The sequence below is a fragment of the Rosa chinensis genome, chromosome 2 (genome assembly GCF_002994745.2).
Source record: "Rosa chinensis cultivar Old Blush chromosome 2, RchiOBHm-V2, whole genome shotgun sequence".
Lineage (NCBI taxonomy): Eukaryota > Viridiplantae > Streptophyta > Magnoliopsida > Rosales > Rosaceae > Rosa > Rosa chinensis.
Genome location: NC_037089.1, coordinates 17,801,737 through 17,820,585, shown reverse-complemented (window position 1 = coordinate 17,820,585; position 18,849 = coordinate 17,801,737). Strand labels below are relative to the sequence as shown.

At 38.1% G+C, this 18,849-nt stretch overlaps 1 protein-coding gene across 2 annotated transcripts; it reads left to right on the top strand.

The window, feature by feature from the left end:
• The first annotated feature begins 4,462 nt into the window (after positions 1-4,462).
• LOC112185978 (carbon catabolite repressor protein 4 homolog 1) lies at positions 4,463-14,417 on the top strand. Of its 2 annotated transcripts, none has more exons than XM_040514195.1 (10): positions 4,463-4,603; positions 11,122-11,587; positions 11,720-11,779; positions 11,886-11,972; positions 12,073-12,135; positions 12,241-12,294; positions 12,384-12,475; positions 13,459-13,600; positions 13,675-13,816; positions 14,117-14,417. In XM_040514195.1, the coding sequence occupies exons 1-10, from the start codon at positions 4,482-4,484 to the stop codon at positions 14,245-14,247; spliced, it is 1,359 nt and encodes a 452-aa protein (XP_040370129.1). In that variant the 5' UTR covers positions 4,463-4,481; the 3' UTR covers positions 14,248-14,417. The 2 variants fall into 2 exon arrangements, with proteins under 2 accessions (XP_040370129.1, XP_024180092.1); XM_024324324.2 differs by lacking the exon at positions 4,463-4,603 and adding an exon at positions 4,790-4,904.
• Positions 14,418-18,849: the final 4,432 nt, after the last annotated feature.

The following is an 18,849-nucleotide window of genomic DNA, read 5'->3' as shown; positions in this document are numbered from 1 at the left end:
AGTAGAACACATAATGGCCGGAAAATTACAATGGGAAGACTACTGATGAACATGAACTAACTGCAAGTTTGATCTTAAAATTTTGGCCCGAAAAAGCAAACTTATAAGAAAGTTAATGTATGATTGGCTCCTAAAATACTTAAAAGAAAGCAGCTGAAATATGGAACTACTTCAGATGCGCGCGAACATCTTGACTTGCAAGCCCTCATCATCCATACTCACTTCCAGCAGTAGCATGTATATATGTTCTTGACCTAGCTAGCTACCACCAGGAGCATGCATCTTCCTTAATTTTTTCAACTCTGGGCCGGGGATTTATATGCACTTTTGAGCTTCCTTCCCATCCTAATAAAATCTTAGCGAACAAAACTTTGGGGATCGTTCTTGATCAGCAATGACGGAGCATGGCCATGCTGATGTTGTTTCCACAAAAGAGCCGAACTGAACCGAACTTGATCTTGAGAAGAATTCAGGGCTTGTATTGGGCGAGCTTGAGCTCGATTTAACATATTGGGCATATAACATATTAGCCGAACTAAATCACTTTAACACCTCATTTTACACGTCTCATATTTCACTAGTAAAATTAAAGTTGTGATAACTAGCAGTTACTGCACTTATACACTTGATTTCTGATCATCGATCGTACGTTATCCTTTTATCACTCTTGGTCTGTTGGCTTTCTTTCTTGTATTCTCTCTTTTTGTGGAATTATTTTTATCAATACGTGCAACACAAGAGCAAGTGAAATTATAGGAACCCGTGTAGAGAAAAGGAAAAAATTGGAAATTCAAAACAACATCATTTCATTCATGCTTTTCAAAATGGCAGAGCCTTACATTATAACGTCCTGAGCAAAAGATTCCACCCTGTGGATGTGTGACAAGTGTCACAATCTTACAATACTTATCCTAATGTTGTACTACCTACAGGCTGGCACAAAATTGCCGTTGTACTGCAACACGCTAACATAAAGAGACGTCTGGAAGATACTGGAATTTATTGGAAGGTACTGGAAAATTGGAGGATGATGATGGGCTGCAGCAATTGGGCTTTAGGGTGAATTAAGGGTGGCCTTATCATGTAACCCCTTGTCTAAGCCTAGGCAGTAGAATCATTGACACCCCTGACCCCTCTGTCAAACATTTCGATCTTTTAGTTCCATACTGCATTGGAAATGTCACACATTCGTATAATTACGGGCATGTATGGTACACATACATAGTGCGTGTTAAATCATCCTATCGTACAGGCTCGTTGTACCATTGGTCAAGCGGCATTAAAAATATACAAACTTGCAGAGAACTCTCAAGTCTCAACCACTCTCCAAATAATTTAGTTTGATTCATATACCCAAATCCTTTTTAGTAATTTAATTAAGAAAAAAAATACAAAATTTCCTTGAACTCTAATTTGACATGGCTTAAATATATAATTGTCATTATTTCAGTAATTTAGTAAGAGATAGATAAAACATTTATAATTTAGATTGAGAATTGAACCTCTTAAACAATTGAACTACATCAAACATAAAATGTTAAAAATGACACACTTTCCTTATAAAACATAAACAAAGGCTTTGTTCGTTATGAACCAAGACTTGTTGTAGTCAAACCAAACCGGTCTTCTACTAGAAAACCGAATTTTTGATTAGCATCCATAAAGAACGTACAGATTGGGATCTCTCTGCTAGCTTTGCGCCTTCTTCCGGTCCATTAATTGGTTTGGTTTCGAGATCTCTACTTTCATTTACTATTCTTCTTCGTCCCTACTTCATCTTTGTTTTAGAACTTTAGATCAAATAGTGAAGATGCAGTCGCAAATACAGACATAGAAACCAAATTGAAGTCCGAACTCGTGTTTGGGAGCTTTTGCTACTTCAATCACAGGAACTTTCTCTCCCTTAAGGCCTTAACTACTGAACTCTTGGCCTTCCGCATTGATTTATGAATGGTTACTTCCTTTGATTTAAAAAAAAAAAAAAAAGCTCCTAGCCCATATCTTAATTGAATGTCCCCATGCTCTATGACTCCTCAAACACAGTTTAAGACTTTGAGTGTACGTTTACGTACTGATATTTCATTATTTGTTATTATGAATTTACATTCCTAGATTTTAGAAATTAGCTACTTTGTCCATTCCGTAAAATTAAGAGATGAAAAATCAGTTCTCCCAACTCTGTCTCTCTCTGTCCCTGTCTCTCTCTCTTGCCTAGAATTGGAGGCAGCCGTACGAATCGGATTACAAAAGACCAGCAAGTTTCATGTTTCTGCCCTCTAGGCTCTAGCCAATGGTTATTAGTATTATTTCTAAATTCTAACCTCCACCGGCGGGGCCAGTGTCAAAGGGCCACGATATCACGTCCTCTCCTATATTGACATCGCCGGCAACCAACCTCTCCTTCTGCAAAGTCCCATCACTCCGTCTTACACCCTCTGCCTCTGGACTCTCGCCCATTAACTTTTCGAACGCAGCCACCTCTCGGCGACTTTTTTACTTGCAAGGGCTTTCATCCTGGCCTGTACCCTGTAGATTCATTAGATTGATTAAATCCCGTGTTGTAGTGTCAAAATGATGGCTAGAGCTACTGCAGCCTAGTGTAATCGATTACTTATTGATGCTCATACAGATGTGATCGCTTACATGCATGCATGCATGTAGGAACATGTGGTAATGTAATTTTCCAGTTTTCCTTGCCTAAATTAGGGTTCGAAACGATGCGTTTTAAAATGGTTTCCTAATTAGCATTTGTTTTTCTCTTTTTGAATCGTTTAATTAGGCAAGGAAATTGGATAGGATTCCTACTTAGCATAATTAAACGGCTCTATAAAAAGAGTAGTCGTTCTATAAAAAGAGTAGTCATCCTCTGATAGAAAACAACAAAACTAACTTGATCCTTTACTATATTTTCTCATTTAAATGTTACTTTCTCTAGTAGAAATAGCACTACGTACAATCAAAAGAAGAATTGTTTGCTATCCACGTTGAATAAAAGATTTTAGGTTTTCAACTCACTGTCAACAGCAAGATGAATTTGTAAAAAGTAAAAACTACTTCGTTTCCAGGGCCTCTTTGTGTTGAATTAAGCATACAAAACATATAGTTTCTATACTGAGGTCAGAAACTTATGATTGCTGCCTAATATATATACATATATATATAGTTGAATAGTTTTTCATTCATATTGGCAAAAGTGACCATATCTTTGCCCGACATGGAAACGGGGAGGGGAAAGGTGAGGGTGAGCGTGAGGCTGAGGGTGAATGGGGGCGGGAACGGGGCTAGGAATCGGTATGTAACAGCGGCATATAACTAGCGACCAATCAAATATCCACCAATCTTTCATTCCAAGTGGTGCTGGTAAAAATTGCTAATGCTTAAGCATAAGCTCATAGCCAAATCATATATATATAAAAGGATGATACTATCGAATGAATAGTGATATGATCATTTTGCCTTTAAATTTATGCTAATTATATGTTTACAACATTCAATCGGTTATTTTAGCTCCATCGATTCAGCAATCAATATATGTCATCTCTAGCCCGCTAGAGCCCTTTTCATTTTACCTTGGTTGAAGTGGTTTAAGCGACAAAGTTTTATGCCGCCGCTCTTACCAAGGAACTTCTAAAGAAGTGATGAGTTTTAGGTTTTATGGAAGGGTTGTTCTCTATCTTTGGCTCTTGACTAGAATGAGAGATGATTGTTTAAAACGTCGATTGTATATAGCAATACCCTCTATTGTGTTATGTCCTAATTTTGACATTGATAATTATGAAATGTGATGCCGGATTTGTTGAAGTTGAAGTTGAGATGACAAATGAATTCTTACTTGATCTGTAGTTTTTTTTCTTTTTCTTTTTTGTTAAGAGAAATCACATGTTGATGTATAATAGTTACCCCAAGTCTCAACAACCGTCTGTTCAATGGTCTTGGTCAGATTCTATACATATAGTTATGATTTATGAATATGTTCAAATACATATGAGAATTATCTATTACGTTTAAAATTCAGAAAAACAAAAAAAAAAAATTTAACCCGCAACATTGCACAGCCTGATTTGCTAGTATGATATATAGGCACTCAAAAGAAAATGTTCTCAACTAGGCCAAATTATTTACCTCATTAATTATAACACCACATATTCAATTATCACCAACTAGTTTTACATTTTAACTAAATTTGGACTTACATTTCAACTAAATTAAATTGTTTTACATTTACATTGGTCAACTTTACTCAGCTTGACTTCATTTACTAAGTTTGACTTCATTTAATACTTGGTGCTTGTAATAACACGGAGGCGAGGCTCTTAACTAATATAGAAACTTTTGTATGTGTTTTATCTTTTACTTCACTTGCCTTAAAAAAACCCCTGGCATAGTTTTTTTTTTTTTTATACGAAACCCTTGGCATAGTAATCCTTGCTCAAAAACGAATTTGCTAGCTCTCTAGTCTAGTCTGTCCCTCAGTCTTATCAATGGAAAACCCCATCAAGCTCCTCCGATTTCATCCGATATCCCCAGTTGTAGGATGCAAGATTCATGCATCAGTTGATTTTGAGGATGATGATAGAGAATCTCCCGAATTGAAGCATGTTTGGTAAGGATGTTTTTCTTTAGCTATGAGCCTTGTAGCATTTTATGGGGTCCTATATCTTGTGATGGGATGGATCGGATACTGTTCATTTTTTGGCCTTTGCTTTTCTAGATCTTCTTCTTTTGACTACAAGTCTACAACCTTTCTCTTCATTTCTCTCTACGGTTTTTTTTTTTTTTTTTTTTTTGCTTTGTTAGATCTACTACTCCATGTTTGCTAGATCTTCAAACTAGTAGATAATACTAGGGAATTTGTTTCTGGTAGTTTTTCAATCAAAAGTGCTTCTTCCATTCAATGTAATCAGGTTCACTCTCATCCCAAACCTCTTTTGTTAGATAAATAAAATTTGGAAGTTAATTACATCTGCCTCCTAAGGTTAAAACTTTTGCTTGGCTGTTCATTCGTAGTCGTCTTAAAACCAGGGATAGACTTGCTGCATATAACACTACTTCTATATCTCATTTATGTCCCCTTTGTAATACTGATACTGAAACTCTGGACCATTAATTTATTCAAAAACTGTCATTTTGCTGCTCAGGTTTGGTCTCATACTCACACTGCTAGACCTTTTTATTGGCATGGAATGGTTCGTTAATTGCTTGGTTAGAATCTCTTAGTAAGAATAGATTTACCATGGCTGACTTCAATCTGAGTCCTGCATTCTTCCTGCAATTCTATAATCGTTTCACTTTGTTCTTTTTGTCTTCTCATGTTCTTCTCACACAAAGGCTTGCATCAAAATAAATTTCGGGGGATTTGTTTTTTGAAGTCCCCTGACTGAATCTTGTTCTATTCCATCATCGCAAAAGAATATATTGTTGTGTATGTCTCTATTTTGTTCTTGGGCAAGTAATATTAAACAACTCAAAATTGTATTGGACAAGATACAGATGATTTAGATATACGTACTATTGTGTAATTTCAATTGTGTATAATTTCGTATATATTGTTGATTACTTTATTTATATTTACCTTTTTAAAATCTTAACTAGAATAAGTATATTCTCTTAGTATATTAATCTATGTAAAACCAATTCTGGATGCTTATGATAAACATAAGTTTGTTGTGAAAAGAAGGAGAAACTGATATGCTGAAGTGATGATTGCATTCACATAGAATCGTATCTTTATACAAGTGTGATTACAAGTTGTTCCTACAAGTCAGGAATCTGTTTACTATCTAAAATACATATAAGGAAGGCTACAGCTATTACACAAATCAAGGATAAATCAATCTGCAAAAATATGGGAGATATGGCTGATTACTTTCCTTACACTCCCCCTCAAGTTGGAGAGTGGATGTCCTGCACTCCCAACTTGCGAATCATAGGAACAAAGATATCTTTCCCCAAAGGTTTAGTAAGAACATCAGCAAGCTGATAAGCTGATTTCACATACCTTGTGGTCACAGTACCATCTAGAATTTTGTCCCTAATGTAGTGGCAATCCATCTCGATATGCCTAGTTCGCTCATGGAATACGGGGTTGGCAGCAATGTGCAGCGCAGCCTTGTTATCACAAAATAGTAGAGTCGGTTCGCGGAGGGATAAATTGAGGTCTCTGAGCAGATAACGCAGCCAAGTTAGCTCACAACATGTTCCTGTCATAGCACGATATTCCGCCTCTGCTGAAGACAAAGATACTGTCTTTTGATGTTTTGACCTCCAAGAAATTAAGGAAGGTCCAAGAAAAACAAAGTATCCGGTGGTAGACCTTCTAGTGACAGGGCATCCCGCCCAATCAGAGTCACAATAAGCCCTCAATTTTAGATCATTGGTGGAAGAGAAAAACACACCTTGTCCAGGAGCACCTTTTAGATAGCGTACTACTCTCAGAGCTGCCTCCCAATGCATTTTTCTAGGTTGGTTCATGAATCTGCTAAGAACATGAACTGCATAAGTGATGTCAGGGCGTGAAACAGTGAGATATATAAGTCTCCCAATTAACCTTCTGTACTGACCAGGGTCTTTGGGCAAATCACTGTGATCAGATAACTTTAGACCTTTTTCCATGGGAGTATCCACAGGTGCAGCTCCAAGTAAACCTATATCTTCAATAATCTCTAGAGCATACTTACGTTGACATATAAAAATCCTGCGTCTGGAAGTTGAAACTTCAATACCAAGAAAGTATTTTAAGTCTCCAAGATCTTTGAGACGAAATTGACTATGTAAGAAAGCTTTAAGTACAGCAATAGTCTCCAAATCATTTCCAGTAATCAATATGTCATCAACGTAAATCAAAAGTGCAGTGAATGAATTCCCATGTTTTCTAGTGAATAATGAATAATCAGCTTTAGATTGGACGTACCCAGCTGACCGTACAGCATCAGAAAACTTCTCAAACCACTGCCGTGAAGCCTGTTTTAAACCATATAAAGACTTATGTAATCGGCATACCAGATTCTCCTCCCTCTGTCGCCGAAGACCAGGCGGAGGAGACATGTAAATTTCCTCAGACAAATCTCCATGGAGGAACGCATTATTCACATCCAATTGATGCAATGTCCAACCACGAGCTGCAGCCAAAGCCAACAAACATCGAACAGTAATGATTTTGGCAGTAGGAGAAAAGGTTTTGTGATAATCAACCCCCTCCAACTGAGTAAAACCCTTAGCAACCAGGCGGGCTTTATACCGTTCCACAGAACCATCAGCCTTGAGTTTCACCTTATAAACCCATCGACAACCAATAGGGACCTTACCGGCCGGAAGAGGAGTCAGTGCCCAAGTTCTGTTGGCTTGAAGAGCCTGTAATTCGGAAAGCATAGCAGCTTGCCATTCAGGATGACCAGCAGCCTCAGAATAGGTGCGGGGCTCGGGAACGTGGCTGAGCTTGGCTGTGAAAGCGAGGTGCTGCGGCAAATATCGATGATAGGAAACATAATTGACCAAGGGTTAGCGAGTACCTTTGGGTGGACCAGGCAACAAAGAAGACGATTGGTCCGAGGGAACGGTGGAGCAGACATGGTAGGTGAGGAGCGACGGAGGGGAGCCTAATCGGGTATGGGTATGAGTGCCGGATCGGGTACGGGTTCGGGAGCGGGTGGAGGGTTGGGTATATGGTCAGGAATGGGCACCGCAGGCGTGGGGAGAGGGGACGGAAGCGGCGACACTGGGGTAGAAACCGACGCCGGAGGAGAAGGAGAAAGAGGCACGGAGTCTGTGACAGGAGGTTTCGTTGAACGACGACGAGAATAAGTACGGAGAGAGGGCGGTGGAGGCGGTGGGGGTGGTGAAGATGGTGGGGTAAAAGAGGAGGGATCGGTGTCTGGAGAGAAGGACGAAGAAACAGGAGGACTGGAAAAATGCGACGCAGGAGAGAAGGGAAAGTCAAAGTCAGAGGATGAAGTGAATGGGTCAGGGGGCAAGGGAATGGGGCCCGGTTGGTGGCCCAATGAGGAGACCACAGAACTGGGCAGACTGGAAATGGGGAAAATATGCTCGTGAAATTTGACGTCGCGGCTAGTAAAGATCTTCTTGCGGGATAAATCAAACAACTTGTAGGCCTTTTGACCGACGGGATACCCGATAAAAATGGACTGAATGGCACGTTCATCAAATTTATGAGCGGGATTAACGTTAGTAGCATAAGTTAAACAGCCAAAAACACGTAGGAGGGAGAAAGAAGGAGGTTTTGAATAAAGAAGTTCGAAGGGAGTTTTGAAAGAAAGAATGGGAGAAGGTAAGCGGTTGATGATGTGGATTGCAGTAAGAGCACACTCCCCCCAAAATTGGGAAGGGAGGTGTGCTTGAAATTTGAGGGCACGAGCCACTTGAAGAATGTGTCGATGTTTACGTTCCACAACCCCATTTTGTTGGGGCGTGTAAACGCAAGAATGTTGGAAAACGACACCATTATCATTAAAAAAAGATCGAAGGGATAAGAATTCACTACCATTATCACTACGGAAGGTTTTAATGCGAGAATCAAATTGAGTGATAGCATAGCTAAAAAATTGTTTAATGAGTGATTGGACTTCAGCTTTATGGCGCATTAAAAAGATCCAAGTAAAACGTGTATAGTCATCAACAATGGTAAGAAAATAATGAGCACCAGAAAGAGAAGGAAATTGATATCGACCCCAAATATCACAATGAATAATATCAAATGGTTTGACAGAAGATATGGTACTAACACTAAAAGGTAGGCGACTCTGCTTGGCCAAAGGACATATATGGCAAGCATTATTATTAGACGGAAAGGAAACATGCAGAAAATTCTTAGCAATGAAACCTAAACAAGAGGATGACACATGCCCTAAGCGGTTGTGCCATAAATCGCTGGAGGTGATGGTAAGGTAACAGGCTGGGCGTGTGATGGAAAAAGGAGGACTGGTATTAGACTTCTCCGTCGCTAATGCCACCAAATAATATAATTCATTGCGTTGTTCACCCAAACCAATCGTCCTCCTCGTAGCCAGATCCTGCAAAATACACCAATATGGATAGAAGGTCACTGGACAGTTTAATCCTCTCGTCAATCGGCTAACGGACAATAAATCGACTTTGAATTTAGGCACAGATAACACATCATGAAGATAAAACATGGTACTGAGAGGTAATGATCCTTTAGCAGCAATATTAATTTTATCTCCGCTAGGCAATAGAACAGGTGGTAATGAGCAATTATTATTTTTGTGTAATAATTGCATAGATGAAGTAATGTGATCAGTCGCACCGCTGTCAATGATCCAATTGCGGGAAACGACTTTTAACAAACCTGGTTTTGTGATGGCGTTTGCTTTGGAACTTGCGCTGGTAGTGGAATTGGGCTTCAAAGTCTGATTACTAAGAGCAGTCATAAACTGTTTAAATTGGGCCTCAGTGAGTGTCACGGTTGGCCCACCACCATCTTCAACTGTCGCGCAGACTTGGTTTGCCGAAGGAGCTGCCCTTGGTTTCGAAAAACCTGTGCCTTGCCTTGCTTTGGGGTGACCTGGGGGATACCCAATCAGTTGATAACAAGTCTGTACCCAATGTCCTGGATCTCCACAATAGGTACAATGAGGTCTACCCCTGCCGGAGCCTTGTCGCCGTTCAGTATCAAGATGGCGTCCTTCTTGGGACACAAAATGGCGTTCTGGACGCTGGATATGCCGATCAGCCTTCTCAAAGCGTCCACTTCTTCCTGAATTGAAACTGGGTCTGCCAGGATTGCGCACTGCCATTGCAGCGCTTGAAGATGATTCTGATGCCGGATGAGAAGCGCCAAGTGAACGTTGTTTCTCGTCCTGAGAGACAGCTGCATATGCCTGACGAACTGTTGGCAAAGGACTCATCAGAAGTATCTGTCCACGTACAGAACTATAAGTATCATGCAACCCCATGAGAAATTGCATAAGTCTTTGTTGTTCTGCCTGTGCTCCTCGAGATGTCTCAGAATAGGAAGCTAATTCATCCCATAAGCCTTTCAATTTCATATAATAAGCTGAAACTGACAATTGCTCTTGTCGGAAACAAGCGATTTCTCGCTGAATTTCAAAAATGCGTGGAGCATTACCTTGGGAGAATCGTTCACGAAGATCTTCCCATACTTCGTGTGCAGTAGGATAGTAGATAACACTGTCGGTGATTTCTGAATCAACAGTGTTGATGATCCATGAATGAACCATATCATTACAACGCGACCAAGTCGCATAGCCTTCTGGGTTTGTCTCTTCTGAGGGAGCCTTTATTGTGCCGTTCACAAAACCAAGCTTGTTCTTAGAATTCAAAGCTAGGGTCATAGCCCTTTTCCATCCCGCATAATTGTCTCCATTTAGGGGCTTAGAGACTAGGACTAGACCTGGATGATCTGAATGATGAGTGAAAAAGAGATTAGAGAGGTCAGATTTTGACATCTCAGATGTAGGAGGATTGGAGGAATCGGCTTTTGATTTGCCATGATCCTTGGGTGAGAGGACATCATCGTTGCCCATGTTGGTTGGAACGATGAGAGAATGGAGGTTAGGCTACACAAGAGATTAGAGTGCAGCAGATGAGAAGAGTCAGGATCTAATCCTGCTCTGATACCATGAAAAGAAGGAGAAACTGATATGCTGAAGTGATGATTGCATTCACATAGAATCGTATCTTTATACAAGTGTGATTACAAGTTGTTCCTACAAGTCAGGAATCTGTTTACTATCTAAATTACATATAAGGAAGGCTACAGCTATTACACAAATCAAGGATAAATCAATCTGCAATAATATGGGAGATATGGCTGATTACTTTCCTTACATGTTGTTCAGAAAACACCTCGATCTACTGTGTTTTGTTAACCTATCAGTCTGCTGACAAGGTTTTGTTTAACATGCCCTTGTCCTCATCTAGCGTAAAATCTGATCCATTGTTTTATGTGTGTGTGTGTGTGTGAATTATTATATTACTCTTATCTCTTAGACTCGGGATAATCCCATAGTCCAGGAGTCCACTCTTGCTGTTTTAGGATAAACTGTAGCAAGAGTATTGATGCGATCAAGTTGCTAAATGTGTGATGTGTTTTGTTTTGTTTTGTTTTTTTTTTTTTTCCTGAAGGTATCGAAAGCGGGAGAATGGAGAAAGGGAGCTGTTGGAGGTCACAGAGTTTTATACTCCCACGCCACAAGATGTTGGACTTAGCCTTGAGGTTGAAGTAATTGGGGCAGGTGTTTCAAACAATTTTTCTACGACCCCTGTGCTTGATTACCCTTTGATTCATCCTCGTCAGATGATTAGATATGGCTCATCAGCTGCAGTGGCTGATCTGCAAGAAATGGATACATTCACAGTGCTGACATATAATCTGATGACACATGTTCCTGGTTCTGCTTCGGAAGATCTTGGGTGGGCCGCATCGTGGCATTATCGGCAGAAGAGATTAGTAGATGAGATAACAGGATATCGTGCTGATATCCTTTGTCTTCAAGAAATCTATCAGAATGACTTCCGTACATGGTTTGAGCCGGAGCTACTAAAATTTGGATATGCAGGAATATTCAAGAAGAGATCTAATCCAAATTTGGTATGTGACATGTACTCTACTCTATGTTAGTGAACTTTCTAAATAATGCATTAAATTTGATGTCTAGGGTAATTAAGTTGTATTTGTTAGTGGACTTTCAAAGTAATGCATTTTGTTTGATTTGTTGAGCAGAAGGATGGATGTGCGACCTTTTATTTGAATAACCGATTTCGAAACCTAAATACATATGAGGTGAGAAAGCTACTATTGTACTGAGCAATGAAAGGGAAAAATGATTATTTTATTTTGAGAATAATTTGCATGTTGATGGTGCTTACTAATTCTACTATTCTTTTAGATTGAATTTGACACACTGGCAGATGAGGTTGCAATGAAATTTGGGACTCCACAGGAGACGGAGGAAGTTAAAATCCATCTTTCAACGGTCTGGAAGTTATAATTGCACGCTTCTAATACTAATCTTGTTTTGCATATGTATGTTATCTTTCAAGTCATATTTTCAACTGATATGCTTTGTTTTGCAGGGGAATATAGCTGTGTGTGTCCTTCTAGAAAAAATTGATGGCTCTAATGGAAAACTTTGCGTGGTAAGTATATTCTTTTGAAATTGAACAGCACACGTAATTTGCTTTTAGCATAAAATGTTGTTTTGTGGCCAGTTGCTCATATCTGTTTGCCATTGTTTACTCTAGGCAAATACTCATATCTGCCCAATGTCTCATCAAAGAGGAGTATCCCTCTTTCAGGTGCAATTTAAATACATGAAAGTTGTCCGTTGATTGATAACATATCACAGTAACCTCATTGACCCTTCTTTTTTTTTTTTTGGGATAAGATTGTCAGTTATGTACATGAGGTAGAAAAGTTTGCTGCCGATCCTAAGGTTCCTTTTATACTATGTGGAGATTTCAATGCTGATCCTGAAAGGTTAGTCTCATGCAGTTAAATGATTGGTTTCTCAATGGTTTTTTGAAAGTATTTCATGAAAGAAAGGAAACTGTAGTTTGTTGGAAAATTGAAACCATGTTTTGTTGACTACTTTCAGTGGTTAATGTTATTGATTACTCTTCAGTTAGTATTGTTAAAGATATGCTTTGAAATGAAGTTCAGTGGTTAATGTTATCGATTACTCTTCAGTCTCTTCAGTTAGTATTGTTGAAGATATGCTTTGAAATGAAGTTCAGTGGTTAATGTTATCGATTATTCTTTAGTTAGTATTGGTGGGCGTTTTATTGACTATGATATGTCTGCCCTCTATTATCAATGATTAAATCCTCTCTTGGTGATCATATTACTATTAATCTGTTCTTTATTGTTCCTTATACTCTAGAATTCGATTAGAAGAATGATTCATCCTTTCCTCCGTAGAAAATTGTCCAGCTTTCCTTGGTCTGGTTTAGTTCTTTGTCTTCTGCCAAGAATCAGACGATCTATCTATTGTATGATGCAGTGTATCTCTTGGTCAAGAATCTGTTTTACTGATTGTGGGATTTGTGGGATATATTAGTAGTTGGTGATTACTTGGTTTCAGTGTAATGAATCATGTCTAGATAACGCAGTTCAGTATTTTAGTTATCGACGCAGACCTATGAACATGGAACCAATAATGGATCTCCTAGTACCTGCATTGTTTGTGTATTCTAGTTTTGGGTAGGATATCTTCATATTGTTTTCTGCAATTTGATTTGCCTGGTGTTGAATTGTTGGGTAGTAGTGTATGTGAGTGTACTCATTGTAGAACTATCATTTGGTAGAAATAAGATTGTAGCGTCACATTCAGAATGCCGTGGTTAGTGGTTATTCTCAGTGGATAGATGGATATGTTTCCTGATTTAGTGCACTTGTTTCACTTATCTTCAGTTCCTCGAACTAGCTAACCTCACTATTTAATTTTCTTTTACATGTTGTAGTGATGCTTATAAATTTGTAACTGAGGGGAAATTAGACTTGGAGGCACGTGACCGTAAATTCACTTATGTTCAAGTTAAGGGTTATTCTGATATAGAGAAGGCGGTATTCAAGCATTTGAAGCCGAAGCGTGGAACCTCCCTTGTAAGTCAATTATTACCCTTATTGAAAAATGTATTTTAGTTCTTTCTTTTTCAATTACTGACTTAATTATATAGGTAAGTGCTTACGCACATTTCTTCGGGTCTCTGCCTCCTGGTCATCCTTATCGTCAGAAAAAGCATGAAACATTGAATGAGCCTTGCTTCACATTTCTGAAATACCCCGTCGATAATGTGCTTGATTACATATTTTATACAGGTATGGTTAAAGTGTTCTATAAGTAAACATGACAAACTTAAATAAGTAGACATGAAAAATTTTGGGAAAACATGTTTGACTTGGCATGCTACATTGTCTAGTTAGCAGTGTCCTATCTATCAGATTATCTACATTCTATGGCATAGTGTTTATAGAACAGTTCTTTTCTTCATGAAAAAGTAGATGTCCTGTTACTAGTGGATATGAATGTTCTATAATCTGGAATAATTGCAAGTTTTATTTCTCAACTCTTTTTAGTACTGCTAAATAAGTGATTAGTATTTGTATTTTCTTCAACAGATGGGTCTCTACATCATGATGGAGTTCTTGAGCTTCCTAATCTCCGGAAGACTGATATTCTTCCTTCGATTCATTGGTCATCAGACCATATTGCCTTAATGGGGCGGTTTAGCTTTAAGGCGGAAGTTTGATCAGTGATTGAATTTGATGTTTGTTGTAGTTGAAGAATATTATCAAACTATTGTTGTCTTGCTTGTCTACTTTGGGGCTTCATTAGGCTCTACCATTTTGGGATGAAAGCCTGGTTATGTGGTTGTGATTTTTATTTCCATTTTGATTAAACAAATGAGCTAATTACAAATGGTATTTTGCTACCGTGAACTGATTCAAATTCATCAGTAGAGGATGAAAATGTATCCTATGATCCCATCACCTGCTACTTGACTAGCCAGCTTCCTCTGACTGTTGTTAATTTAAGCCCTTTGTTTTTTTTTTCCTGGTTTTGGGTATCATCAGCAAGAGGAGTATGAATGTGTACTTGTGGCGGCCTTGTGACCGATTGTGTAATTGTAGTTTCATATTAGTAATGTCATATTAGTAATGTGAAAGGAGAAAAACGAATTAAACATAATTAGAGGTTGAGTCGGCAAAAATAAATAATTCCAAAATGGGACCAGAATCATTGAACCACAATATTGATGTGAATTGCAACCGTTATGGGGTTTTAGTTTTTGGACTTCATTCAAATTTGATGTTTTATTGGTGTTTCCGATAAGAGCACACTTAGAGCATTTTTAGTAGACTCTATTTTGGTTTTTTAGCTATTTTAGAGAACATGTGTAGTTTTTTATCTATTTTAACAGCTGCACCAGACTCCGAAGTTGTTCTCTATTATAACTTTTAGCTATCTCGCTCCTAAATATAGAGAGCGGGATGAGGCTTTCTATAATTTAAAACATTCATTTTAAGTTATTTTATGTAATTTATAAATACATTTAAACAATTTAATATTCATTTAAAAACTAATATAAATTCAAAACTAGTTAAAATAGAGAGCATTGATGCAGACGTAATTCTAAAATAGCTAGCTAAAATAACTTTTTAGCTACTTTAGCTAAAATTTAACTAAAAAATGGCTAGCATTGCTAAAAACGCTCTTAGTGACCTCATTAAAATATTTGCATCTAGCTTCCAAAATTTCAGGACCGACCTTGTTTCCCTGGATTCTAATTTGGCTCTAGGGCTTTAATTGTGTACTTCTTAGTTCTCATTGTGGAGCCACTGTGAAAGGGTTTAGATGTTCGTGTTTCTAGTCTTGTTACTTGGGATCTTGCTTGTGTACCTATTTTTCTCGTTCTTTTTTGTGAGTAAAAGCTTGGAAGACATGCTTTAGCTCTGTAGTTTCAAACTTGAAATGTTTTTGAGATCAAGGATTGACCTTCTTGTTTTGTCTAATACTATCAATGCAATGACCAAGTGAAGTTGATTAGATAGTGATTCTTTCTGTCGTGCTCTAGGGGTGAGTCATTTTACATAACTTTTTTTTTTAATGAAATCTAATGACTTTTAGACTCAAAATATGAAACTTCATTAAACAATGAGTGGTTGTATTGGAACCACTGCATTTTCTCACCTACCTCCATGCCAGGGCAGACCTATAACCTCAATCTTAAAGAACTGACATGGGACACTTACTTGTTTCCACAGCTCTCGGGTAAATATTTGCGTAGGAGATTTATAGATTGCACTACCTAAAGTAGGACTCCTGGCTGCGGAGATTGAACTTAAATTGAGGCTAAACCACAAGCACATCTATACCAACTAATCCAACCCACGTTGATTCGATTATCCTTGGACAATGCTAGCAAAAAATCTAATTGCAGATTCATTCACTTTTTCACAATAATTTTTATGTGAGCAAATCATTCGCACACAAAATTTAAAGATGGATGTTTGCCTCAAAATCGTCTCGGCCGAACCGCCGAGAGACCTACGGTCGAATTGTCTTTCTGCACTGCATGGGCGTCCCAACTCACTGTCGGATGCCTAGCGAGGTTTTGATATGATTTGCGAGAGGAGTGACTTCCATCAAATTATTGTGGGCTGACGAATGAACAGTCTCGGCCACTAGGTTCGGTTGCCTTTGTTACAATAACTTTGGTTAGGAGTCAATCTTGACCAAAATCCTCGATCGCGTTTACATCTTGGGTGAACTCGAAGGTTCAAGTGATTAGCGAGAAATCTTTTGGTTGAAGATACTCATAGATCATAGTGAAGACTAAAGTGAAGTGGACTGGGTTGTCAAAGCGTTGGGAATTGATGTGTGTGAATTGCAAATTGCATCGACCCAATCCAAAATGGCCAAAAGAGATCGATGGATAAAGGATTCTATATTACGAATACTCCTAAATGCGAAAAGTAAAGTGCATAGAAAGTAAGTGAAAAAGAAAAAGAAAGTGTTGAATTGAATCTAAGTTATGAAAGTAAAGTCAAAATGCAAAGTACCTATGAAAATGAAAGAGAAAAGTTGAGTAAATATTTGTATATTGATTTGTGTTTTTGGTGCAGACTCTTTTAAAATGAGTTTAAAGCTACTAATGTATACAAGGTAAAACCTAGGCTAGCTTGTTCCACAAGTTGTAGAATCTGAGTAGGATTCATCTTCATTTTTTTGGATAGATATTGTCATGCTTCGGACCCTGTGTCAGTAGATTTTAAGCACCTAACATCGAATTTGAGGTGTGAGTGTTATAAAACAGAATGTAAATAAAGGTATTTCTTCTAGGATCTTCATTCTGGACTCGTCTTGCTTATTCATTCTCTAAACTCATGTCAAACCTGAACAAAAGTCTTTACGGGTAAGTTTATGCTTAGTAGGGTTAAATCTTTTTAGGGCTAAATACTGGTTACTACCCTGTGGTTTAGGTCCAAAATCAATTCAGTCCCTGGACTTCTAATTTCATCAAAAACACTCCTGCAGTTTCAATTTTGATCTAATAGGTCCAATCTATTAGTCTTCCGATAATTGAGTCATTTAACTTATTGACGTGGCTCATAAATGGCCTATGTTTTATGATGTGGTGTTAAGGTGGCATGCATAATCAATTTAGGAGTGGGTCTCACTATTAGAAATCTATCAAATAAAAAGTTTTTCATCAAACAATCCAACTATAAGTTGAACCCATAACAGAATATTAACGAATTGGACCTATTAGATCAAAATTGAAAGTACATGGGTGTTTTTGATGAAATTAGAAGTCCAGAGACTGAATTGATTTTGGACCTAAACCACAAGGTAGTAACCAGTATTTAGCCCATCTTTTTAAGTCATTATCATCTAGAAGTCACAATCAGTTATCATACAATTCTTGCAAAAATGAATAATAGAATCGATGCATGTCAAATGAGCTCCATTTAATTACCCGTCAATTCATGTAGCGAACAAGAGGGCCTACACACCCCATACCATGTATTTTACCAAGCGGGGGTGAGTCTAGATGTTTTGAACATATGAGCTAAAACCCGTAACAATTCAATCCATATTTCCTTTTTGTTAGTATCTTGCTTAACCTTGAGTACCAAAATCATACAGCTTTACTAGCTCACCTGAAATTTGGCCCATAAGAGTTAAGCTCAACTACGCAAAAGCATTCATTTCCTGTACTTCATATATCCTTCCAAACTTCTTTTCCAGTCTATATGCACATTTTCCAATGCAAATGTATCATGAATGACATCATAATCATTATAACACATGTTTTTAGACAAAGCGATAACATTCAAGATTAAAAATCAACCAATGTCAAACAATTCACCTATTTCAATAATAAGTCTATTTATCATTTTAATCGAAAAGATTCACCGAGAGACCCTACCTAGATTCCAAGCTTCGACTCCATTGCTGCTCAAAGTTAATAAAACTGCAACTCGCATTCTTAATCCTTATCATTCACGACAAAACGAATCGCTTCGCAAAATACTAATCGTAAATCGAGCCTCCTAAATACAATCCTTCTAGAAATAACCATTTAATCTAAATCAAACATCCATGGATTGGAAGAGTGTATCAAGATGAATCTGTAGCTTTTCGCGGATCTTGAATCAGAGTTATGATCCGCGGAAGTTTTAGGAAGAGAAAGTAGTGAGAAAAAGAGGAGAGAGATTAGAGTAAGAAAGTCTCAGAAGAAATGTACGGAAAATGGTGGCTGATCAGCAATTTATTGGGAGAGATCTGCCATGTGTCAATCAACCATTGGTGGTCGTGGTGCCACATGTCAACACGATAAAACACCACACATACAAAACCATCTTGGACATATGTCTAATGAGTCGACCAAATGATGACATCATCATCCACAAGGATGACATCAGCATTAGCTGTCTTCTCCTCCAAGTGCCACATATCAGCCTGCAACCAATAAAATTTCACCACATCAACATTCTATTTTCTTTCAATTAAATTTAAAAAATTCTTCAAAAATAGTCCGGGAACCCCAAAAATTCACCCAAAAATGCTGCAAACTCATGGCGACCTCTATTTTTCATTTCCAACCTCAAAAATAAAATTTGAGCAACTTCAAAGTTCAGATCTCATACATATGTCCGTTAATGTTTTGATCCTTTTGATGTCTTAAATATTTGCAATTGAAATCCTTAATTGGCTCACACTCTTTCCTTGTGAGAATTCTTTCGCCAACATTGTTGCTTAGGCTTGGCCAAACACTTCTAATCTCCTTCTTGGCTCATTCACGTAATCACCGATTTGAACTTAAATTTCCCTACCATGTTGCTGC